The following is a 26,106-nucleotide window of genomic DNA, read 5'->3' on the forward strand; positions in this document are numbered from 1 at the left end:
GTGCAAATAGGAAACTGTCAGTTTTTCCCCTACCAGTCACAGTGCAATGATGTTTTATACTTTATTTCTTTTAAATTCTGTTTACAACTACAATAAATTAAAATCTTCCGTTGCTTCTAGGGTGAAACTTGTAGCACTGAGGTATTCCCAAAAAAAAAAAAAACCAAAAAAAACCAAACCAAACAAAACAAAAACCAACCAAAGTTGCTTTCTAATTTGACATTACAGAAAGTGATGGATAATAAAGGAAACCATGCAAGCTGGACGCTGCTCTGCCCACACGGGGTGCCCAGAGCAGCTGAAATGACTGGACAGCAAGTTGATCTAGTTTAAAACAATGACTAAAACAAAAAAACCAAAATCCAAAATAAAAAACCAAAACAAAGGTGTGCTTTGAACCGTAAATGCGCTAAGTAGGAAAAAATCGTAGCTTCTTGATCAGTTTTGGGAAAAGCAGGTTTTAAATTAAAATAAAAATCCCACGAGACTGTTCCTTTGGGAGCAAGCTGCTGGTGTGAGCGGGGTGGGCTGGGAGGGTCCCACAGCACCACAGCCCCCCACCACAGCCCCCACCACGGCCACAGCTCCCTTCTCTTCTCTCCTCCATTTCCATAGAGAAACTGCCTTAGGCTGACTCCGTCACAAAAATAGGTTTGTATTTCTCTTTCTTAATAGTTTCTATGTAGTTAATGGAATTGTATTTACAGCACTTTTATTATTTTTTCTCTTTTTTTTTTTTTCAGAATTCACAATTTCAAAAAACCTTATATCACCTCTTTCAACAAAAAAAAGCACTTATATAGAAAAAGGACGCGCAAAAAGTTTGTCGCCCTCGCCTTATTGCCGAAAATAGAGAGAATTAGAGTAACCAAGACGCCACAAAGGAAAAGAAGGGCCAGAGAACCTGCTGCTCCCCCCTCCCCGTGCCCTGCCCGCCGCTGCCCAGGCTCCTGTCACCATCTCAGCATCCTTTAAGCAACAACAACTACGGAAAACAGAAGGGAGGAGGAGGAGGAGGAGGAGGAGGAGGAGGAGGAGGGGAGGTGGGAAAGAAAAAGCAAAAGAAACCCTTTAATATAACAGTTACACTATGGTTAAGCTCTCGCTACATACACAAAGAATTGCAACTACGTGGCTACGAGACTATGTCCAAAAGGCTACCAAAAGATGTGGGTTTGGAGAGGCTTAAAAAGAGGGGGGGAACCCACCGAGAAAATAAAACCAACAATAAATGGGTTTTATATACATACTTTTAAAAGCTGTTGTTTTTATAGTACAGCAGATTCATGAGATGATGAGAGAGATTTTAAACCACCCAAGTCCTTCGAGTGCCACCTCCAGTTTGCGTTGGCGGTGATGATGATGATGGTGATGGTGATGACGATGTAGTGCTCAAAGTCTGATGAGATCACCCAACCGTGGGCCCCTTCAGAAACTTCGCCCTGTCTTGCCCGGACATCCAGAGAGACTCTGCGTGGGGAGAAGGTGCACAGGACACGGAGAGCGACAGTTAATTGAGGTAAATTAGGATTTTTAACCAAAAAACCCCAAAGTGTCTGCAAACACTGCAGCCACAGCCTGCCCCATCCAGCCCGAGGGAGGATGCAGGGGGCTGGAATGCTGAGGTGTTCCCAGGAGAGGGGGTCTCATGTGTTCCCTGCTAAGTTATATTCCCAGTAAAATGGGAGTTGGTGTACGGCCAGGACAAAAACGGCTCCTCAGGCATCTGTCCTGCCATGAATTCACACAGCTTTGGTAAAATGGGTTTTCTCTGAAGTACCTGGAGAGTGACAAGTGTTACCTGGGCACGCTGTGGCAGCCAGGATTTATTTTATACAGGAGCTTCAGCCTCCAACGCTGTGTCCCTGCCAGTGCTTAGAGCTGAGATACATCATGTGTAAAGAAATATAAATATTAGGGGCTCTGGCTCTGCAGGCAGCCGCTCACGGGATGAGGGCCAGGACGGGACGGTCCCTGGGGACCCCCAGAGCCCATCCCCAGACAGCTGTGCTGGGTGAGCTCCCAGCAGCATCCTGCAGGGATGTGGGGCTGCTCCCTGCCCCGGGACAGGCAGCTCAGCCAAATCCCCGAATCCTGCCCCGGGGACGCAGGAGCAGCCGCTGCCACAAGCGCTTCAAACCCGGGGCTCCTCGAGGAATTAATAATAAGGCTCATTTCCTCCTCTCCAAATCTGCTTTAATTAGTAATGAGCAACATTAAAAGCACTTTGTTTTTAAGTCGTTAATGGTTTGAGTCCCGGCCTGGCCAGTGAGTGATGGCTGCAGTGATGGGCTGTGTGAGCGAGGAGTGATTACAGCCCATCAGGCTGGCAGGGCTGTGCGTTATTAGCCTGAGTGATGATGTTCTGCCCGGGCTCCAGCTGGCCTCGGGTACCACCTCACTATTCCAGGGGCTGACGTGAAGGATTCTGACAAATTGATCTGAGAACGGGCCCTGCTACGTGCAAGTAATAGCTGGGATTAAGCAAGAGTGCTTATGGCACTTTTTTCTTTCCCATAAAAAACACTCCTTGGTGGAGCAAATCAATTGACAGAACAATTTCAGGTAATCTTGGGGGTGTGTGTGGAGATGGAGAGTAAATAGAAACCCCCTTTATCCACTAGTATTTAGGTATAAATCTATTTTTACGTAGTTTAAAGTCTCCGAATGTTTTCCACAGTTCCCAGCCCCCTGACTAACTTTAATTCTAATTTCATAGACTGATTTTTGAACGTAAATGATGTGACATTGATCATGTAACACCGGGCAAGAGGCAGGGAAATAAAATGTGACACATCCACTCCATTTGCCTGCCTGGGCTCAGAGCTCTGGGGGCAGACCCATGCCATTTAACTGGGATAACTTCTGCTTCTCATTGCATTTTCTAATCTATTCCATTCCGAGTGTTAAGAATATTTGTTTGCAAAGATGAATATGCCAAAGGCCAAATAATAATAAAAAATAAAAATTAAACATTTAATTAACTGGAGCTTAGTTCAAAGGGTAGGAAACTGGCAGCGATCCAGGGCTGCGGTGCTCAGGTAATGCCTTTAATTTAATTTGCTCAGGTTTAATTTTTTTTTAATCTTGATAATTGCTCTATGGTTACAAGTTACAATGTTATCTTTTAGCTGTAATATTTGGTACAGCACTTAATTAAGAATGATGGTTCCTCAGTAATAAAGCAGTGGGGCTCAGCTATTTTTAAAGCAGTGTGCTGGGAGCAGATCTCTGATCCCACTGGGATTCTGGCTGCTGGCACGGGGGGTGATTCCCCACAGCCTCCTGGGTTTTCTGCCTCTTCAAATTATTGCACGAAGCATCACGAAGATGAAAAAGTGACTTTTGGTTTAGCTTTGGATCTGTCTTCCAGTTTCCAGCCCGTGAGGTTGATTTCAGTAACACAAATCACAGAAAGGAATGATTAAAGGCCAAGGAAAGACGAAATGAAGATAAAAAATTGTTCACTTAAAGTAAATATAGGGGAGATGGTAGTTCAGCACAAAGTACAAATGGGATATACTGTAATACCTCCAAGTGAGATGGCAACCAACCATGTGTAACGTTTCAATGGTATCCATTTGTAAAAGCCGTTGCAATCAAAGGTCCCTAAAATTGTACAATTGTTAAGTTCATCAGTGCTCTATACACGGGAACAGCTGATTATTAATTTTTGCCAAGAAATTATCAAAGGACTTGAAAGACTGTGTTGCCAGCATGAATAGGGATTTCCAAGAGCTGTTCTGGTCACCAGGTGTGCTCAGCCCTATGGTCACCTTTCCAAGACCATCATCTTCTCATTCCCCCAGGTGCAAAAATAAGCTTTGGGGTTCTCCCTTCTTTATTTTTAAACCAGGGTTAGTAAATGGAGAGTGTTAAATAAATATATACGTAATAAAAGCTAGGGGATTCTTTGCAGTTATTGGGGGAATTAAGAGGCTACCAATCTGCAAGTCAATTATAAAATGGTTCTTTGGGAAGTGTTAGCGCAGACAAATCTGGATACCCAGGCTTGGACCTGGCGTCCTTTCACTTGAAAAATCGGGATGTTGCAGAGACAAAAGTGCCCAAATTTTCAAGCACAAACAGGTTTTTAGGTGAAAAATGGAAATAAGAGGTGTTGTAAGTGGTGAGAGGTGGCAGTTTGAACTGATGTAGCTCCTTGCAGAGCAGTAATATTCCACGTTTGTGCTAGAATTGATCCACAGGGATTGTCAGGCCTGTGGTGTGACCACGGGAGGGGCAGGCCCGGGATGGGAATTGAGCACACGGGCACAAAGCCAGGCAGAAGGTTTGTTTGTCCTTTTGGCAATAAAAATAGCAGTTCCAGGAGCTTTGTCTGCACCACACTCCTGCTCCCCCATCCAATTCCATCAGGGAGGGAAGCTCTCCTCTGGGTTTGAGGGCCCTTCGGGGGAGCCTCCGCACCTCCTCCCTGTGCAGGAGATAAACCAGCTCCTGGCTGTGCCCCAAGGGCAGGAGCCTCCCTTGCAGCCCGTGCCAGGGTGCCACGGGGCAGCCCAGCCCCATTCATGCTCACACACAGGTGACACAGCCACGTGCAGCCTTGTTAAGCCAATCTCTGCCCTCATTAGTGCAATCACAGCCCCACGTTAGGAGGCACCTCCCGGGACCCCCCGGCCCAGCCCAGCCCCTCGCTGCCAACCTGCGGCTCTCGGGGGCTGCAGTGACCCCAGGACCGGCTGCGAGGGACCCCAAACATCAGCAAACAGGGGAAGAGGAGCAGGACATGCCCCGTCCCACCAGCCAAATTAACGAGCTGATTTTGCTCATTAGTGGGAGCAGGGACTGTTGCTGTGCCTGTCAAAGGGTGCAGCAGCCAGGAGGGGTAGCTGGGCTGATGTAAAGCCCATGGGGACAAGCAGGGATTTAAATCCCGTATTTATTAAATATTTCTCTCTGAGACAGGTCATGTCTGGCTGCAGACGGCTCCAAAGGAGTGTTTGCACCAGGAGATGTTCAGGTTGGATATTAGGACAAAATTTCTTCAATGCAAGAGTGATTAATCTTAAAATTTCTTCAGTGTAAGAGTGATTAATCACTGGAATGGGCTGCCCAGGGTGGTGGGGGAGCCCTCATCCCTGGAAACATTACAACTTTCACAAAGTTGTGGAGTTTTGTTTTATCTCTGCAAAACATTCGGCTGTCACTGGCGCAATGCCAGCGCCCCCATGGAAGGATATTCTCCCTAAAATGGCAATTAGTGATAATAACGATAAATTGGTGATAAAATGGCAATTGGGTCTCAAGGGCTGATTGGACCCGGAGGTTTCCCCCTTGCCAATCCCGGCCGGAACGCCCTGACAATCGGCGATTCCTCCAGCTGGCGCCCACGGTCGGGCACGGCTCGCAGGTCGCGGCAGCGAGGAGCCCCCTGGCCACGGGGTCCCCAGCACCCCCAAACCCCCCATCCCCACGCAGACCCCCCCAGACGCCCCCCAGACCCCCCTGGCGGGGTACTTACGGCGATGCCGTGGCCGAAGCCCGAGCCTGGCTGCGGGCTGGCGGCGCTTATGTAGTTGCCCACGGCGGAGTCCTGGCTGGCCGTGCCGTAGAGATCCGCCACGGGCCCGGGGCTGTTGGCGCCGGGGAAGCCGCCGGGCCGCGCCGGGGTGGAGCCTGCCGGGGAAGCGGGTGCGCCAAAATTCGGTTGAGCACTGTAGCTATTCAAGACTGGTGTGCAGAGAATAAAGCTGGGTATGAGGCCAGACGCCGGGCATGCACCGGAATTACAAAGCCAAACACCAGAATAAACAGCCTAGGCCCAATTCTAACACTTAACCAAGGCCATGCGAGAGGAGAGCAAGTACTGGAGAAGAGTCAGCCCGGACTACTACGAAGCTTAGAGCTCCAAAAATATATATATGGATATATATAAAAAATAAAAAGAAAAAAAAAAGAACGATCATTCAACACACTACTGCAACCAGAGACTGGAGGTGCTCATTTTCACCAAATTATCACAAAATATAATAGGTATTTTTCAACATCTGACTTGATGCTCATGCAGTAGTAACAAGTTCTCTAGGTCTGGGCACGCCGAGACAGCATTCACATCCCATGCAAACTACAAAGGAACTAGTTTGAGACTACACATTGTGGTAATATTGATATTAAAATGTTGACAGCAAATAACTTGAATCACGTCTAGGAAAATAGTTTTTTGGATCCATTCGATACTTTTGGAAAAAACCCGCCCTTTTAGATCAGTAAGCTGTAGAAATAGTTCAGTAGTTGATTTTTTTTTTTCTTTAAATAATATGGAATGGAACAGTTTGGATTTTTCGCTTTTAGATATGACCAAGGAGAGTGTTGTTTTATTTAGTTTTTTTTTTTTTCCTTTTGATTTGGAGAGCGAAGACCTACCTTCGTCTCCAAAACCATGCTAGGGACATCAACCAAAATTAAACAAATAAATAAAGATCAAAAGCAAAAAAAGAATTCCAGAGGGTGGATAACAACTCACCTCCTAATGTGGAAGTAAAAGAAAATTTAATTTTTTTCCTCCCCTTTTTTTTTTTTTTTTGAGAAAGAAAAACAATGTAAATAAGAATGATACTGAAGAAGAAATTTAGATATTAAAGCATGTTAGATGATCAGGCTTCTGGCATTTCTCACGGCTGCTCTTGGATGTAGAATTTATGAGGAAGAAGTTTAAATGGGAAAGAAAAGTCAGCGGACTGGGAGGAGCTGGATGGAGATGGGAAGCTGGAGCTACACCTGGGTGGTTCCTGCAAGGTCCCTGGGGCACAGGGAGCCTGCTCTGCCCACCCCACCGTGTCCCCAATGTGTCCCCAGCGTGTCCCCACCACGGGCAGTGGCAGGACACGATGGCCAGAGGGGCTGGATGTGGCCCAACAGCACAGCCTGCCCAAACCCCCTGGGCACAGACCCCATCCCCTCCATCCCACCTTCCAGGCTGCCCCAAGGCCACTTCAGCCTCTTCCTCTGGCTGCACCTTCCCAGGATCTCCACTCGGCACCAGGGTGGGTTATGGAGCCCGTTGGCCTGCAGTGTCTGTGCCCAGCTCAGAGCTGCAGGACTGACCACAGGGCTCTCTGCAGCGACCCTGTGCTCTCACCAAGGGCTGGGGTGGGCACAGGCTGCCCTGGCCCCCTCCCCTGCACCACCCACCCAAGGGACCCCAAATGGCTGAGCTGGGCAGGAGCAGCACACCTGGTGGCTCTGTGGGGACAGGGAAGGCAGCTCTGCACCAGAAATGATTCACCACAGCTCTGCACTGGTAGCAGGGGAGGGTAAGTAGGACATCTAAGCTAGCAAGTTCAAAGAAATAAGCCATGAGAGAGTAAACAGATTTTGGACTTCGCTGGCAAACAAAGAGCCTTTTTTTATTATTAAAGATTAAATGTCAAGATAACATTTGGCCTTCTCACTCGTGAAGAAAAATATCCAGCTGAGATGTTCCAAAGCCCTTTATTACTACAAGCCAGCACTTTTCCCCCCTTTTCTTCCCTTTGGTTCAATAAAATGGATGTGAATTTTCCTGCCAAGTCACACAGAAAACCCAGTTGGCTGCTTCGAGTGACAGCAGGACCTGGCATGGCCAGGGGCATCCTGTTAGTAAAATATTCCTGCAAACCCCACAGCAACCTCCAGAACAACCACCTGAGGAACCAGAGACTCTCTCTGTGCCCCCACAGCCCACATCCCGCCCTGGCCACTCTCATGTGCATCCCTCAAGACTGGAGGCAAGGCTTTCACACCTGCAGGGAGAGCTGGCACTGGGTTGGTTATTCAGGTGGGGAATGAAAAGGCAATTTTTCATCTGCTGACCAGGGGTTCAGCACTGCACACTGCTCACAGGAGGGAGAAGGGGCACACCAAAGGCTGCTCCAGCCTGGGAAGGGCTGTGTGGAGGCTGGGATGCCCTGGCACCTCTCCATGCGGTGCCTGAAAAACTCCACAGAAAAAGCTGGAGGCTTTTCCAGAGCCAACACTTCACTCCAGCCCCTACAAATGAAACACAAAGCTCCCATAATTAGCAGGAGGCTCAGAGAGCTGCATTTAAATGATTTCTTAACCATGGTTAGTTGCTAAGTGTTTGTCTTCCTCCAGGAGCTCAGGTGAGCTCACCTGGAGCCAGAGGCACCTTCACCATCACTGCAGCAAAGGGACCCGAACCACCTCCCCAGCAGGCAAATCCTGATGTGTTCTGGCAAGAACCACCTGGAAACAAGTTTGTTTTACACAAACCTGGAGCACCCTGACACTAACAGGAAGAAGGAAAAATGCCTGCAATCCTCCTCACTCCAGATACTGCACCACTAAGAAAAGTTAACACTTTTTGGAAACCTATGACGAAACTCCTGACGCTGGAGGTTGTCAGGAGTTGTCCAAGGCTGCTGTGAACTGTGGGAACTGCAGAGCACTGACATTAACTCCTTGCAGTTTGGGAGGAATTGGAGCCTTTCCCTTGGCCCCTAACACCCCGTGGCGAGAACAGAACTGGGGCAGATGTTTGGGAGCTTGCTGCTGCAGAGCTGCCAGGGGACTGTGCTGCCCACGCAGGGAGGGAACACTGACTGGGACCTGATGCCAGGAGCAAAGCCTGGTCCCCAGAGCCGTGGCTGAGCTGACCAGGACTCCCCTGAGTGTGGATCCACCAGACTCACTCAGCACTGACTGGGGGCTGCCAGGGCCATCAATTGCCAGCGCTCAGGATGTCCTGGCATCAAGGGACTCATCCCAGGTGCCATTTCCCAACCGAGGGCACAGAAAGCCATCCTGCAGCACGCAACCTCACAGCTCTGAGACTGTGCCTGAGCACCTGCAGCTCAAAGGCTTCCTCTATGCAAAACTCACAATCCCAGGCGTCCCCAGGAAGCCCTGTGATAGATCAAGGTCAGCAGAGACGTGGAAAAGATTAGATGTGCTTGTAAGTCACAGCCAACCACCTTTTATCTCCAGCCCCAGCCATCCTCCATCCCCTGGACTACAGAAGCTCCTTCCTGTGCTGATGGAGATCAAGGGCCAGCAGCCAGCAGCTCTGGCAGGGATGGAACAGGGCAGGATAATGCCTTGCTTGCTCCACTTTGAATCTGCTGTGGCTTTTCTTCACTCTGAGCCTGTGAATTTTGATCAGCAGGTGAAGCCTAGGGACAGGGAGCCTCAGGCCCACTCTGCCCAGTGTCACAGCACTGAAAAGCACTGAGGGAATGTGGGATGGGACACAGATTGATATGAAACATGTGGGTTCATAAAGCAGCCCCAGCAGGTGTTTTCAATGGCAATATTGGCGCTGGTGGAGTTGGGAGCTGCTGTGCAGGGCTGGCACAGCAAGAGCTGGACCTGTTCAGGCAGCGAGGCTTTATCTCAGCCCATCCTTCAGCAGAGCCTTTATCCCCATTTAACATGCACGTGGGATGCTCCTCCACCTCCAGCCAAGTGCTTTGTGACAGGGAGCCAGGAGCTGGGAGCCAGAGCAGCCTGGCACTGGGTGAGGCAGGGCAGGAGGCAGGGATGGTGTCTGGAGCCTGTTCCTGCACACTGCCACGCTCACACCTTCAGCTGTGCTCAGCCACAGAGGTCACTGCTGGGAGATAAACTCTCCCTCCAGGAACTCCTGAGACATCTCCAAGTCTGGATTCCTGCTGGCATTTGCTAACAAGGACCTCAGGGCTGCTGGGCCTGGGCAAAGCACGACAAGCTGGATGCTGGAATCCCCCCCAAATAAACCCAGCCATGATGGAATCCCACCCAAATAAAGCCAACTGAGCCACGCTGGAATCCCCCCCAGATAAATCCAACTGAACCATGAGAAATGAAGGGGAAGAGGAAGGGAAAAGGAGACGTGAGGATTTAGACATCACTGTCCTACAAGGGGAACTCACACGGTACTGGGATGACAGTCAGGCCCTTAGGGACCAGTAAATGGCACCTGATGACAAAAATCCCACTTAGGCACCACTGAAATATGCTGTATTGCAAAGGAAACAAAGCAGGGGCAGTCTGGAGAGGGGACTGAGACAGACACTGCATGGGGAACACTGTGCCCTGCACATAGCCCACATGGAGCCTTGGTGACACCCTTCCCTCTCCTACAGCACCAAAACCCAGAGACTTAAACACCTCTGCAGGGACTCATAACAAATATGAGTATTTTAAATTAAAAAAAAAAAATCCAGGTGAGGAACAGTGCAGAATGTGCGTCTGCCTTCCCTGCCACAGTGGTCAGGTGAGGAAATCCTCATGAGGGAAAGAAACCACTACAATTCCCTGAGGCAGGATATTCCTTGTCCCTGAGCAGCCATGCATGGGGGTGAGCAGCTCTGCAGGGATGGGGGAGCTTGGCAGTGTGGGGTTAAAGTAACATTCAATGATTTTAGAAATCTTTTCCGACATAAAAGATTCTATGATTCTCATCAGAAATTCATTTATCACCTCCTGTCAAGCATACCCTACAACCAGAGTTGGACATCTCCAGCCCTTTTCTCCTCCAAGACCCTCCTCGTTCCTGCCTTGTCCCACTGCCCTCAGGGTGCATTCCTGCACAAACAGGTTTCTTCACAACTTGTTGATCCAGAGCTATAATTTCTGGATGACTCTCTCATCTGCCATAAACAGCCACGCACAAATTGGCAGGCATTTCCACCATCAATGTTTATGATAATAACTAAACGTGCTTGAAAGCAGCAGGAAATTTTCAATATAACTATCATTAAGACAAAATGCTTTAAATCAAAGCCATTACCCACCACCAAGACTCAAAGCTCACAAGATTAGTCTGTTTTTCTATCTTTATGAAAAATTCATAGAACATGCTGCAAACATCATCTTCCAGCTCGAAGGAGTAAATGATATAATGACACTGGATGCTGCTGGCAGGGATGGGAGCAGGCAGGGCACAGGGGGACAGGGGGCTGCCCCACAGCCTGGTGGCATTTCATGACAAAGTTTGAGCAGCCTGGCGTAGTGGAAGGTGTTCCTGCCCACGACACGGGGATGGTCTTTAAGGTCCCTTTGCTCCAGCCCCTCCAAATGAAACAGAAAGCTCCCATAATTAGCAGGAGGCTCAGAAAGCTGCATTTAAATGATTTGCTCAGCCATGGTTAGTTGCTAAGTGTTTGTCTTCTTCCAGGAGCTCAGGTGAGCTCACCTGGAGCCAGAGGCACCTTTACCACCCTGCTCTAGGATTCTATAAATTTATGAATTTGAGTCACTGGGGTCCATTTACTGCTGGATTTTCAGAGACGAGTGCCACAGAAGGAGCATCACCTGTGCCCACGCATTCCAGCCCGCTGTGCTGCCTCTGCAGGCAGCCAGGCACAGCCTGTGCAGAGGACACAGAGCAGAACCACAGCCAGTGGCAGGGGACAGTTTCCCTTCCCTGGGGACCCGAGTGTCCCGGAGGAGAGCACTGCTGGCCACGCTGTGGCACGCATGACTAACAGAGCAGCACTCCCCGCGTGACGCTGATACCTTAAATAACCAGCACAACTCAGCACCGCATGCACATCTTACATCATTAGTGCTCACAGCCTTATAAATATAATTAGCAGCGCTGCACCCATGTTACAGATCGCTTGGCCAAAGCTAATTCTTTGTGCAGTCAGGGCTGAAGTTAATGGGAGTTTGTACCTTGCTTTTCAGAGCTGCTAACAACCAGAATGTCATTTACCCGGGACTGGATGTACAAATTAACGCCAGTCTGAAATAAGACATCGGTGCTCCTGGTTCTCAGTGGCCTATTCAGGCTGCAGGAGTGCACTGGCACAGCACTGAGAAATAAAAGCTGATATTCAGGCTCTTTTTTTCTATACCAATCACCTCAGAGCGCTCCAAACCCCTTCCTTTGTGGTCAGGTTGAGCCATGGAATCATCTCTTCCTCGTGCCTGAGCTTTTGCAGAGCGTGGGTTCTGTGGGGGCAGCGTGTGGCACACCTCGAACTCGGATCAATGCTCCAGCTCACAGACGTCTCAGAAATAATGAGCTGGAAACACACAGATATTCTGGAGAATAACAAGGTACAAACAGCTCCCAACTCGCTGGAAGCCAAAGTGGGAGACAAACCAGAAAAACAAATAAGGGCGGCGTCACCACGAGAGCTGCCATGTTGTACATCTCTCATGGGGACCTGCATCCCTCTGCTCCTGCTCTCCCAAGCACACTTGAAAAGCAAACTCTCTCTCTAAGAACCCTGTGGCAGACACGGCTCCTGTGCAAGCGGGAAGAGCTGCCGATGACAGCTGGCTCAGTCCTGCCCGGAAAATCAAAGGCGAGAGCGGTGCCTCCCCTGCCACCCCGGCACGCTCCGTAATGGGGAGCAGCCAGGCTGCCCCGGGTTATCCCTGCCCTGCAGGGAAAAGGGAAAATACAACAACTGTCGGGCTCATCAGCAAAATAAGTGGTGATGAGGCTGAGACACACCGAGATCTGCCCTAACAAGGTACTATTTGTACGTTATTTTCTAGCTGCAGTCACACTTTCAAAGGTTGTTCTGCGGCTGCAGCCCCTTCGGAAATGGCTTCACACATCAAAATATCGCAGGGTAATGACAGCAAGCAGTGGGTGGTGAGCTGGCAATTACGGCTGGAAGTGAGTGGGAACCAGGAGGGAGGGCTGAGTGCTGCCCACCTTCCTGAGCTGGGCACAATGGGGTGATAATGGCACCTGGGATCTTGAGGAAACTGCTCCTGCTGCAGCCTCAGTGTCCTCCTACCACGCTGCTCCTCCAGCCCAGCACGACACAAACCAACTGCTCAGCTGCCTGAGATGAGCCCCGAGCAAGAGCTGGGCAGCTTCCACAAGCTTGGGCAAGAAAAAAATTCACCTGTTTTGTGCAGGTGTTCCACAAACCCACTGCAGCAAGTGAGCTCCTGCTTCTCCTAAGTACTGCACTTAACACATCCAAGGCATCCACCACATCTGGAAGCTGCTGATGTGCACCAATCTGCAGAAGGCACAAAATTCAGCGTGTTCGAGCCCAGCTGCTCCAATTCCTGCAGGACAAATAGCTGCACTTTGCAGCTCAGCTGTAACTTTTTGCCAACGATCAATATTTATTGCCTAATCCCATTTTCCATAGCGCGTGTGAGTGGTGTCACTCGCGCGGGCCCGAGCGCGACACGAGGCCACACAAAGCTTGGCTTGTAGGAGCTGCAGCCAGGGAGCCAGCTCTTGTCACAGCCTCACAAAAGGATTTCCTCTCCAGCGGCTCATCTTTAATCATTATAAAAGCACAGAAGTTTAATCCATTTTTGATGTAAGCGCTAATAGCTTTGTGTCCTTGAAGTTCAAAGTGGTCTTCGTGCATGTCGCTAATTAGCCGAGCAAGCAGCCATTCAGCTTCCTCTCATGTTTCTAATTAGATCCTTAACAACAAACAAATGTCGACCTTACAAAGGCTCTGCTACGATTCCCTCCATTAGTTAAACAGTTTGGGAGGGATGCGGCTCTGTGCACCCACAGCCCCCCCAGCAGAGGATTCAGGGCTCTGGGCTGGGGTATTTGCCCTTTGGAGAGGTCCTGCCTTCCTGACGGTGTTTTCCAGGGATGATGCAGGGAGTAGGTGACCACTCATCAGCCCCTGCCCTGGTCCCAGCTCCGTGCTGCTCCACTGTCCCTCCCTGCAGGAACGGGATGCTCACCAGCTCAGCTGGACCTCACAAATAAACCAAGGAGGCAGATAAATGCTATCCTGTCAAGTCAATATCCCAACTGGTTCCTGCCAATTTAACTGGTTTTACAGCTAATTTAAAATGTGATGTAATTAATGTTTACATACCTCACAGAATGACAGAATGGTTTGGATGAGACCTTAAAGCCCATCCAGTACCATGGGCAGGGACACCTTCCACTGTCCCAGGGTGCTCCAAGCCCTGTCCAGCCTGGCCTGGGCACTGCCAGGGATCCAGGGGCAGCCACAGCCTCTCTGGCTGCCCTGCGCCAGGGCCTCCCCACGCTCCTAGAGAAGAATTTCATCCAAATATCCAGGCTAAGGGCACTGCCATCTTTTTACTTCACATCAAACGCCTGGGACTGCTCTTTGCACTCTTTTCTGTCGATCTGTGTTTGTAACATGCCGTGCCGGAGTCATTTCAGCAGCACCCCGCCTGTCCTTGCCTGTGCTCAGGTTTCTGGGCAAGTTTCTTGCTCCAGCCCTGGCATTTGTCCAGGGGGATGAATGAGGATCTGTCAGCACCAGGAGCTGCTGCTGGGTTCCTGCCGGGTTCCTCGGCGGCTGCGGGCGCTCGCTGTGTCACAGGCGCCGACCCCAGCGCTGCTCCCGCTGCCTGTGCCTGCACACCAAGCCTTAACACTTATTACCACCCATCCAACTGGCAAATAAGAGCTAAAGCTCAATGCTGGGATATCACAGACCCCTCTGTAACCACTTTTCCATTTAAAATGAAGGAAGAGCTGAGCCAGGTGATGCCGGCGCCTTCACCTCACGCCGAGGAGGAGCAGGAGAGCTGCTGTTAATTCTACCATGGGCAACCACATCTGCATTAATTGTTTACCACAGCCCGGACAGGTCTTTTATTAATATTAATGAGTAAGAGGGAACAAAAGGCCCCTTTATTTTTAGCCTACTCTAATTGCGTAGTAATTACTCATCTACAAAACAAATGAGCCGAATTCCATTGCCATAGCAACAGTAACTCCGGCCTCCCACTGTACCACATTAACTGGCTATCACTCCTGTAATTTGAAATTGAAGCCTTTTGTACAATAACAGACAATACAGGAGGAAAATTAAACCAAAAACGGGTCTTTGTTTTGCTGCATAATTCAAGTCATAGTAGCAGGAGGGCCTTGCCTGGGGGCACCTTCCCACTGCTGATCCCATGGGCTGGGGGGATGCTCAGGAGCACAGGGGGGTTATTCAGGTAACAGAAGAGACATCCAGCCTGCAGACCCCCAGTCCTGTGCAGCCATCCCTCCTGCAGGAGGCTCTGCACCAGGCAAGCTGCTGCCCAGCACACGGTGCCTGGGGGAGAGCTGGTGGCACCAGCCTCACTGCGGGCAGCTGACACCCAGTCAGGGTCAGGGCACAGAGTTCTGGGCTCTTTTAACCATCAGGAAATGCTCACAAAGGCCCCAGCTGCGTGAGTTTATTATTTTTAAGCAGCTCAGGTTTATATACCTGCAGATCCATTTTGCACTCTCTGGCAACTCCTAACCCACCGCGCTTCTCGAGCTCACATGGAGCCAGATGCACACCAACATCTGCTGCAAGGAAAAACTACTCTGCTCCTTTGGCAGCCTTGTATTTCAGAGAGGAGAGAGGGAGAAAAGACATCACTGTAATTATGTATTTACTTTTAAAGCATTTGGGGAGAGAATCAGCATGAAAATACTGACAGGAGTGTGTCAGTCCAATGCGCGCTGCCTCACAGTTAGCAGTTGTTCCACTAATGGGTAACAGCCTGCAAGTGCTGCTGGAGAGGCAAGTTACCCTCAGCCCTGGCAGCATTTTACCTGTTCAGGGATTAAAATGCACGGGACACCATCCTGTGCTGGAAGATCTCATGCCCTGGAGAGCACGTGCTGAAACCCCACTTCAAGCTCTGCAACAACTTGTCTGCATCTTGCAGGGAACAAAGTCTAATTACAACTGCCAACAGCTCTGTCCCCCAGCTTCTGCTGGGAGAAAGGGAATCAAACATGGATAATTGGCTGTGGCAGGGCTTTGGAGGGTACCAAAGTGGTTCAACCCCCTGCATGTGCAGGGATGCCTTCTACCATCCAGGCTGCTCCAGCTCCTGGTCACTTCCAGGGATGGGGCAGCCACAGCCTCTCTGAACAACCTGTGCCTCCCCACCCTCGCAGAGAAGAATTTCTCCCTAAATAAAACAGCATGATGAGCATTCTGAGGAGCATTTTCCCGTGGAAAATAATTCTCCTGATGGAAAAGACTATTAAAAGTTACCGGCTAAATTTGCTACAGATTAACTTCAACTGCACTTCAGAGGTGGTCACTAATTGCACTGGAGATGATTTATCAAACGCACAAGATTTTCTATTACAAAATTATTGATTAAAGCTGATGTATTTTAACCTCAATAGACTTCAGCCCAGTGCCCTGTCAAACACTGGCTGCTGTGGCCAAGGTCGAGCAGCAGCAGCACCAAATTGTTTCATATCTACTGAATTTTCTCCCTGGCACTGCAGGAAGAAGCTCAGTTCCCCATGGATTAAAAAAGATCCAAAAGCAGCATCCTACAGTAAAACAAGACCCAGGGTTTCTTCTGCCTGGAGCCTGCTCTGAAAAGGACCTGTGGGATTCCCATGCTGGAGCAGCACAACACTTCTGAGCCAAACAGAAAAGATGCCTCTTTCATTACTATTATTTTTTAAATTGGGATAGCAGACAGACAAGTAACTGTATGGCTCCCAGTATGTCAGAAACAAGGCCAGAACCACCCATGGGAACGTGGAGTGGCTCCTCCAGAGCACATTCACCACCTGGGGCTGCTGCGTGCCGAGCCTGCTGATGGGATTCCCGTTCAAACCAGGATGATTTCCCTTGCTCCCACCCCTCCCCAAAGCCCCCAGTGCGGGGGCCCTGCCTGGCCACCCGCCGTGCTCCCCAGCAGGGGCTGCTCTGCCAGGGAGATAAGCAAAGGATAAAATCCAATGCAGCCATTAATTTCCCAGAGCATCACCCGCCAGGCTCTGTCAGACAATTACTGGCGTTCCAGTGGAGTGAGAAATTCCAGCCCCTGCTGCTCCCAAGTGGTCCACTTGTTAGGTTGTGGCTTTTGAGATTACATAGCCTGGATTAAACTTTATGTACTTTAATAGAGGAAAATAAAGAAGGGAGAACAATTCCACCAGAGCCACCGTGCCACAAGGGAGTCCTCCCAGCAGGCAGCAGAAATCCCAAACTGGTTCATGGCTGGATCTTTGAAATGCTCCTCCTGACATCTCCATGAGCCCATGGCAGCTCCTCTCCCCCTGCACACACAGCCCAACCACTGTCCCCATTTTATGGCCATAATTTGATAAATTATGAGTAGATCAGATTTTGGAGCACCTTCCTTAGGTGTCAGACAAGGTTTCCTTGACCCCATGAAATTTATCGCTCTGCTGAGTTTCAGGCACACTCCTGACTTCATCAGGTGCTGGGATGCAATGAACAATGGGCTCCCCATTTCCCTGGAAAACTGAGATCCAAAGGGAACCTCATCCCTGCCTTGGTACACGGGTGTTCAGCTCCCTGGCAGCACCAGGGCCAGCTCAGCTCACCTTGCACCGTGTCAGCCCCAGCACTTGTTTGCTTGATTTACTCAATGTTCTATTAGAGGTAAGGAGCAGATACAAATCCTTAATTACACCGGAAAGCCCATTCTGGATATTTTATTTCCTTTGAAAGCCCTTGCTGCCTGAAGGGCATTAATGAGTGTGTGACTCTGCCCAGCAGAGCAGGGAGAGGCTCCCACCCATCCCCATGATTTGGGGATGGCCAGGGCGTGGGGAGGAGGAGAGGGGTGACCACACCAGAGAGGAGCTTTTCTGCTCCCATCAGGGTGTTTTCTGACAAGCAGCAAACTAAACAACAAATAAAGCAAAGCCTCATTCGGGATCTCAATTACCATCTGTTGGATTTACTGACTGCAGTGCTGTCTCTGCATTTTCCAAGTTTAGCACAGAAACCCAGGCAGGAGAAGCAAAGCCACTGCTGGCTCGTGGCATAGAGGATGAACTTGCCTCGAACTCCTCATGCTGATATTTATGAAATGTTAAATCTTCATTTAAAAATGTTCCCTTAAGCTGGGTGACATGGCAATGAGTACGACCCATCACTAGCTTGGCGTCTCTGTTGCATAATAAGATTTAAGGTTTATGACCTACAAACAATCGCTGGTGGCTCAGGACAGGCTGCAGGGAGCCGCCTCACACACGGAATTATTGGATTCTCAAATGGAGTGATTTGCATGTGGCACATCTGGTCTACGACCGCCAACGAATGAGTCTATGGGCTAATATGGACGAGTAACAGGCTGATGGAGAAACCATGATTGTAAAATGATTTGAAAAATATCTCAGGTTCTTTTGGATACAAAATAAAAATAAGAGAATATAGTTATAGTCAGCGTTTCAGCTCCTAGGGGGGTTAATTTGAATTTAAAAAAAAGGTCAGTTTTACTATCAGCATAAGAGCATGTGCGGGTTCTTGTACAGAGGGTATAGGTTGCCTACAGCCGGCTTCAATTTAAACTTCCAGATAATGGGATTTAACGAATAGGGCTCTATGGATCCAAGCCATCAGCAGCTCTCTGCTGTGTTATCCCTACGCTTTCAATCAGACCAAGGCTCTGCTTTTATCTGCCACGCTCGTTCGCGTTGATGGTGCCTATAATATCAACTCGACAATGCATGTTCTACAACTACATCTACTGCTACCAGTACGACTACTACAGTGCATGCATTTAGTTCAGTCCCACAGATACATACACTCTAAGAACAGGCAAGGGGAGATGTGAAATGTTTTACGGGACGACAGGTGTTTTGTTTTTTAAGTAAGGGAAATTAATAAAAAACATCAAAAGAAAGAAAGTGTACAAAAAAATAGAGACATTTCTCAAGAGTTGATATGAGTCGTTTCTTGAACCGTTTCGTCCGAACAAGCAAAAAACATGCAACCAGCTGCTACTAACAAGAAGCTGGACACTGAGAGAGGATTAATAGGTGTGGACAAACCTTCCCGCTGAGAGCGCTCAGAAGAGTGTTTGAGAGGAGGTGTGCACGTCCGAGTGTAAGAGAGGCCGGAAAGTTTGCCTCAGAGACACCCTCTCTCACAGCAGCCCCAACCAAGCAAGAGAGAAAACAACAAAACATAACTGCTCACACTCACCATCAAGGTCAGTAGCTCACGTTATGAGATTTGTTATAGCTGGCAAGTATAAAGTCCAGTAAGGGGTTGTTGGGGCGCAGGGCTCAAAGGCAGCACTGGCAAGCCGGGACTGGGGCCCAAAATCCAGATGTGCCAGGGGTTGGGGTGGGGAGCAGCCCCGGGTGCCGTGGCACTGCGCTGTCCCGCTGCGCCGAGTGCCACCAGCTGGCTTGGTGCCACAGCCTGCCCGAGGGAGTTGGGACAGGGCTGCACTCCTGTGGCCTTAGGGGTTTTGTCTCCAGTCCTCAGGGAGGAACGGCTGGTAGCAACAGGTTGGGAACTGGAAAAATCTCAGGCTTGTCAATGAACCAAAGAGGAAGGAACGAAAACCCTCTCCTGCCAAATTTTCCTTGTCTCGCTCTCCTGCCAGATGAACCCCTCCCATGTCAAATGCAAGAGGAAAATGTGCCCCCCCCCCCCCATGACTGTATTTCAAAAAAAGCATTTACACGACAAAAATGTTTTACACGTAAAATGTCAGGTGGATTCAAAAGAAACGTGACACTGATAGTGAAGTTGTCTAGGAGGAGTTCGCAGCATTCAGACTTTTAACTTTGCTCGTTTTCTGTGGCTCAGGTCCCAATTCATTAAAAAAATACAAGAATGGGTGAGGTTGTCAAAACCAGAGGAGGGATTCGGCAGCACAGCCCCACCCGGAGCGAATGGATGTGGCCAGAGCTGTGTCTGCTGGAAGGACCTCAGCTGTCCCCTCATCACTGGGATGTCAAACGGGGACGTGATTGATGCCGAGCAGCACGGCCGCGCTCACCTGCCGGCACGCGAGCAGCCACGCGGGACGGGAATTTATGGTGGCACTGAGCACGGGCACAGGGACACGGCCCCTTCTGCTGGCTCTAGGACAGACCTGCCGTGGCACAGAAGAACCTGTTTATCTAGCAAGGCCAGCTGGTGACACGCTGCCATAGAAAAAGAAGGGGTGAGGGCAGGGAGGAGGCCCCGAGCAGGCTCCCTGCTGACTCAGCAAACATGCAGGTGTCCCAAGAGGAGGAATGTCACCCCAGGGACAAAGCAAGGTGGTCAGTGCCCAGGGGCTTGGAGTGAGAGGGCTGCAGCTTCCTGGGGAGAACAAGACACGCACTGAAGGTGGATGCTCTCTGAGGGTGCTCAGTCTCTGTGCTGGCACTGATGCCAGGAAGGCGGGGAAGAGCCGGCGGGACGGGGCCAGAGAGCTGCTGAAGAGGCAGCAGGGACGGGGACATTGATGACATGGACTGTCATCAATACCTTCCAGGAACCTCCTGGCCAGTGCTTGCTCTGTGCTGTGCTCCAGCAGCCCTGGGCAGAGCTCTCCCAGTGAGCTGGGGGTGGTGGGACGTGCCTGCCCGGGTGTTTGCCAGCTCTTTCCCATTTCCTGGCAGAAAGGGGTCAGTTAGGGCCAGCCGTGCTGTGCTCTGTGCTTTGGACCAGGCACACGTGAAGGAGGGCTGTGCGAATTTGTGAAGGGAAAACAAAAACCCAACCGAAAAGGAAAGAAGGAAAAAACCCCAACCATTTTTCTTGTAATGAATCGGGCCCGTACACTGCAGCGCAAGATCGATCGGACTCCACTGCTCCTGGATACAATTCACTACCATTGCTGATGGAGTGGCAAACCCAGGATGTCCCTTCCAAAACCAGCTCTGGATGGAGATGACTCTACAGAAACCCCCCGTTCCCAGACCAGGCTTGGTGCAGATGTGAGCGGGGCCGGTGACAAACCCACCTTCCTCCTTGAGACCTCAGGGCTGGGGCGGGATGGGGGCTCTTTGGATTCAGTTTTGGGGGTTTTGCCAGTTTTGTGCACGCAGGCAATTTTGAGGCTTGAAAAGACATTTCCAAACACCATACTGCTCTTTAAACTTGCCAGAAAGGGTGTTGTTAATTTAGGGTTAGATTTAGTTTCGTATTGCAAGTTCAAATCAAAAAACAAAAAAACTGAAAAAACAAATCAGAAAACCCAACAAAAGATAAACCAAAAAACACTCAAATTAAAGACAAATGATTTTCAGGCACAGAATTGATCAATGCTCAGTTCAGTTGTAAATGGGCACCAAAAGCACTCCGATTAAAAAAAATAATAATAATAATCAGGGAAGCAACGTTAATCCAGCCAAACCCTCTGTGCCTTGCTAAGGGGCAACTCACCAGGTCTGTTTGCACGTAAAACAAAACCTGAAGGGCAAAACATGAGGAAGAGGCAGAAACAATGAGGTCTGTTTTCCTGGAAGCATATGCAAAAGCAATCTTGGGATTTGTTTGGGTTTGGGGTATTTTTTTTTCCCTCTTTGGGTTTGTTTTTGCCGCTCCGTGCCGGGGCAGTAGGAGAAGCTGGGAATGGGGGATCCCCACAACCAGGCTGGCAAGTCACCCCTTAGGCGCTCTCTACATGCCACAGGATGGAACTGGTACAGAGAGTCCTTTGTAGCCTGCAAGCAGTGCCAGTTTGCATGGAACGGAGTTCTCCTGGTGTCTTTCTCTGCCCTCACGGCCCCAGGCTCTCGCTGAGCCAGGCCTGGGCCTGCGCCCACCTCTGCGCCCTCACGCACTCGGGGCTTTTCGGGAGCGCCTGCCTCCTTAACCTGGCACTGCCCGAAGAGCCACGAGCGCCCAGCTCAGCCCTGAGCGAGCCAGGAGGCGCTGCCAGCCCCGTGTTCCCTGGGGACACGCTGGCACAGGGGACACGGGGCTGGCAGCGGCTCTGTCCCACAGCGGCTCCATCGCGGCCTGCTGCGGGAGCCCGCGGCTCACTGAGGGCTGCTCTGAACTCTGCCACCTGAGCCAAGCGCTGATTCACTTCTTTACAAAATTTAAACCTAAGGCAGCAACGGCAATTGGCAACCATTTATTTCTTTGTTTCCCTTAAGGGGAAAAAAAAAGTAAAGAGTTTTCAGAAGGACAGAAGAAAAGCTTTGTGGTTCCTCATGGAAGCAGTGGGGTGGGAGCAGGCAGGGATGGTGAACTGTCAGCTGTGTGCTGGTGACAATGGCACCAGTGATGCCAGCCCAAGATGCCCCGTGCTGGCCATGGTGGAGGAGGTGACAGCGGCCCTGGGCACGGCGGGAGCACCCAGAGCTGCTGCCACCACCTCAACCCAACACCAGCTTCTTGTGAGAAACCAAAACTTTTTTTCTGAAAAGACAAATTGATCTTTTTTGGGGTGTCTTTTAGAGCCTCGAATTTAAACCCAACAAATAAAGAAACCAACGCAATAAAGGAATAAAGAAAGAAACAAATTGGAATATCTACCCTGGTTTTGGCAGTTCTCATGCCAATCTCCTGCAGGTGCTCCAGCCCCCGTGGCCTCTGCTTGTAGTTTGGCTTTGGATTGGGATTGATTACTTATTTTTTCTCTAATTTTTTTTCATTTTGATTGATTGTTTTCAGGTCCCCAGGATAAGTGTGAGGAAAATCAGAGAAATGATGGAGAGCTGCAGCCACACAGAATACCGACAGAGCTTTTACCTGACCCTGCACTCTGAGGGTTTGCTCTTCCACGGGCCCCCCTACCTGATCCTCTTGCTGCCGCCACGGCTGCCGCTGCTACTGGTCCGTAAGCCGCTGCTGGGAAACCTGGCCGTGGAGAAAAGGAGAAGGGTAAAGACACAGGCCAGTGGGCACCACGAGTCCCTGAGGGCACCTGGAGCTGCCAGCCTGGCTCTCCGTGCCACCTGGGCACAGCCCAGCCCTGGCCGGTGCCCGCCGCTGCACAAATCCCCTGGGCACAGGAGCAATGGCCATGGCACAGCCTGGAGCCAAGGAGGACAGGCTGGAGGCACAGCCTGCAGCTCTCAGCTCGTGCCTCCATGCTCCTGCAGGAACAGGGTCAGCCCGCTCCACACACAACCAGGGAATTCTCCTCCAGGCTTATTTGCAGGTGGTAATAACATGCTGGTCTACACACAAAGCAGGAATCGGACAGATGAGGAGGTCCTCATGTCAAGATCACAAATTTGCTGGGATCAAGCAGAAAAAATTCAATGGAATGTAGTTTAAGAAAGAAGAAAAGAAGGAAAGAAGTAAAGAAAGAAGGAAAGAAGTAAAGAAGTAAAGAAGTAAAGAAGGAAAGGAAGGAAAAAGCTCTTGAGAGCAAACCAGCCGCAGATCAAGGAGCTCTATGACATCCCCCCTGCTCCAGGGAACTGAGCCCTCGCAGAGGAATGGAATGCTGCCAGCAAGATTTACTTAATTAACATTCAAAAGATCTGCCAGAGATTGTAACTTTCAATATATGTATTTTAAGAGGGCAATGGCAAAGTCCAGGCAATGAGCAAGAACCCCAAACCCCAAGGTCAGTGATGCCAGGGAGGTTCCTGGTCCCTGGGGTGGGCACCACAATGGAACCTGGTCCTTGGGTGGGCACCAGGACCATGATCACAGCTGCTTTGCAAGGCTGAGGAACCACAGGAGAGCAACTGAGGCACTGAGAAAGAGGAGAGAGAGAGAGCCCAGCACACTACAGCCCACTACCTCCAGCACTATGGCTCAGCTACAGCTCAGCTACCAGGCCAAGGAGCAGAGCACTAGGCTAGAATAACTTGAAGCTACTTAAAACATCAATCAAAAAAAGACATACTTGCATTTAAATATGGTAATAGGGCTGCTGGGGGGAAAAAAACACAGCACAGGTAAATGTATGCAGAGCATCCCCAGGGTGGTGCTCCTCAGAGAGCAGCACTGCACAGCCAGCCTGGCCCTCTGGTGAAGCTGGAAACTGCTACAGCCTGTGTGGAGTGGGATGTGGGGGAAGCACATCCATGCTGGGGGATGCTGTAACCAGGGCTGAACCTGAGTGCTAAACTCCCTCTCACTGGATGGAGCCATCAGCCCTGGCTGGGTCCCCCCACACATGATTAGGGCTGGAGTGGGAGGACTTTGGTGTCAGGAGTAAAACCACCCTCCAAAGAGCAAGGAAAGCGTGTGCAGGACAAGGGCTGAGGCTCTGGGGCTTCATTTCCATGCAGAGCCATGTCTGGGCCAAGCTCTGGCCCTCCCACTGCGCCCAGAGCTGGCACTGTCCCCTGTCCCTCCCTGCCCACCATGGCCCAAGAGCAGTGCCCTCAGCGTTCCCATGGCACCTCCACCACCAGCTGGCCACCCACAGATCTCTCATTTGGAGGCTCCAGGGGCTCCCTAAACCATCCATAGGAGCTGTGGATTTTCCATGGAATAAAATGCCTCTGCCAAAACCAATCAAATACCCTTCAAATCACCAAGCATCCCCTGAGAACAGCACAAAAAACAGGGCTGGAAAGTTTGTTTCTCTTGTTCAGCTGCCAGGGACACTCAGGATCTATTTGAAATGCAGGACAAAAAGTTTTGCCATGCAAAAGAAGAGTGAAATAACAAGGGTGGAGGAGGCGCTCCACGGAAAGAGCCCGAACAAAGGCTCCCTTATTGCATTCCAGTGGACAGATGTGTGAAAAATTAATCCCTGCGCCCCTGCAGAAAGCTTTTATCCCAGTTCTGAGATAAAAGCATCCCTGAGACACGGCACTCCAAACAGCTGCAGTGTGAGCGCTGCTCTCCGTGCGGGAGCGCCGCAGGCAGGCGAGCAGGGGATGGAAATTGGGATTGATTGTCAGGATTGGCCAAACCCTCACCGACACACTCACAGGATGGCTCCAGCTCTGGAGGATCCCCCACCAATCCAGCCCTCTGAAAGCAATCGATGCCCTGCTAAAATGCCCTTTGCCAGGCACCATGTCCACAGGCTGGCTCAGCTGGGAGCAGCTCCCCTGTCCCTGCTGCTGAGCCACTAATGCTGTGTGACCTCCACCACTGCGCCAGCACTGTGCCCTCTCTGTGCCACCTCAGCAGAGATGGGCAGCTGACACCACCCTGCTCTGCCCGACAGGGATCCCAGCAAGGAGAATTTGATCCCAGCAGAGAGAGAGAGAGAACAGCCCCAGTGCCCCTCAGCAATGCCCGGGAAGGGCAGGCATCTCCAGGAGACAGCAATGGCATTGGGGATGCTGCTGTGGGGCACCCCCAGGAGCACAGAGGGTTCTGGGGTGCCAGCAGCCCCTTTGCTCCCAGTTCATTTTAACCAGCAGCTCGGAGCTGACTGGGTGCCAGCAATGGGTGCCTGGACCAGAGTGCCTCGAAGCCAAGGGGAGCACGGATGGCAGCACCCCTGGGTCCCAGCCTGGACAATCAGGAGCATGGCCAGCACCAGCCCCAGTCCCTCTGAGCCTTCTCAAGTCACCTGGAAAATCACAAGGGTGAAGGGAGAGCTCAGCTCATTCCCAGTGTTTGTTTAAAGCCCTGATTCCTGCTCAAGTGACCCCTGTGCTTTGTGTGCCCACAGCTGCCCAGAGGAAACAAAGCCCAGAGCCATTGCAAAGCCAGCAGTGCCCACTTTAAGCACTGCAATTAGAAGGTATTTTACAATAAACACTTTGCTCTGGGCTCACACACTGTCCAGGAAAGCCCTGAGGATTCACAGCAATTTCATGCTCTCTCATTGCTCAGAATGAGCCAAAACCAGCGTTCCAAGTGCAATTCTTCACAGATAAATTTTCCTGCTCCCTGCATCAATAGTTTCACTTTAAACAGTGAAGCAGTGAGGGAAGATGGACAGATCTGGGTTAAGTTCTTTGCCCTGAGCTCCCAGACTCAGTCCATGGCTGCTGTTGTCTCTCCAAGGTGAGTTTGGGAGAAGGGGGATCCCAGGATGGCACAGCCCTGAGCAGCACTTGGGGCTGGAGCACACACACAGTGCCCTGCTCTGGGCATTGCAGTGGGAGCCCAGGATTTAGCAGATTTCCAGGGGCTTTGTGAACAAATCTGGCAAGCACAATGCTGCCTGAGCAGGGCAGTGTTCACACGGGCTTTAGGGGCTCACAGATCTCTGCCCTGCTCCATCTCCCGCTCTGGTGGGACCATTCCTTCTTCAATCAGAGTTCTCCTGCCCTCCAGCCTGGGCTTGGCCACAAAGGAATAACCCAAGAACCATCTGCACCCCTTCCTGCAGCTCTGGCTCTAAGGGAAATCACTGACTCCTGCCCTCATCAGCCTTTGCAGACCCCAAATATCTTGCATCCTCAAAGCACACACAACCCTATCCTTGACAACCAGTCAGACAACAGGAATCAACCCAAAAAAAAAGGACACATCACAAAATTAGTCCTTGCATCAAAAAATGTAATGCAAAGAATTTCTTCTTAAATGGCCAAAGCACTTGGGCACCTGAGGTTGCATGTTCAGTCTTCAGCAATGAGCAAAG

The 26,106-nt window shown here is 50.4% G+C and overlaps 1 protein-coding gene across 7 annotated transcripts in view; it reads right to left on the reverse strand.

The window, feature by feature from the left end:
• Positions 1-242: 242 nt before the first annotated feature.
• Positions 243-26,106, reverse strand: part of MSI2 (musashi RNA binding protein 2) — a 194,093-nt gene continuing 168,229 nt past the window's right edge. The window contains exons 11-15 of one of the 7 annotated variants that reach the window (XM_058817686.1): positions 22,389-22,451; positions 21,027-21,053; positions 5,486-5,640; positions 3,532-3,609; positions 243-1,470 (exon numbers count right to left, since the gene is read on the reverse strand). In XM_058817686.1, coding sequence (XP_058673669.1) covers positions 3,568-3,609; positions 5,486-5,640; positions 21,027-21,053; positions 22,389-22,451 — 287 coding nt within the window. In that variant the 3' untranslated portion in view covers positions 243-1,470; positions 3,532-3,567. Of the gene's footprint in view, positions 1,471-3,531; positions 3,610-5,485; positions 5,695-21,026; positions 21,103-22,343; positions 22,452-26,106 lie in introns of all 7 variants that reach the window. The other 6 variants (XM_058817682.1, XM_058817687.1, XM_058817684.1 and 3 more) reach the window with 6 other exon arrangements.

The sequence above is a fragment of the Ammospiza caudacuta genome, chromosome 20 (genome assembly GCF_027887145.1).
Source record: "Ammospiza caudacuta isolate bAmmCau1 chromosome 20, bAmmCau1.pri, whole genome shotgun sequence".
Taxonomy (NCBI): domain Eukaryota; kingdom Metazoa; phylum Chordata; class Aves; order Passeriformes; family Passerellidae; genus Ammospiza; species Ammospiza caudacuta.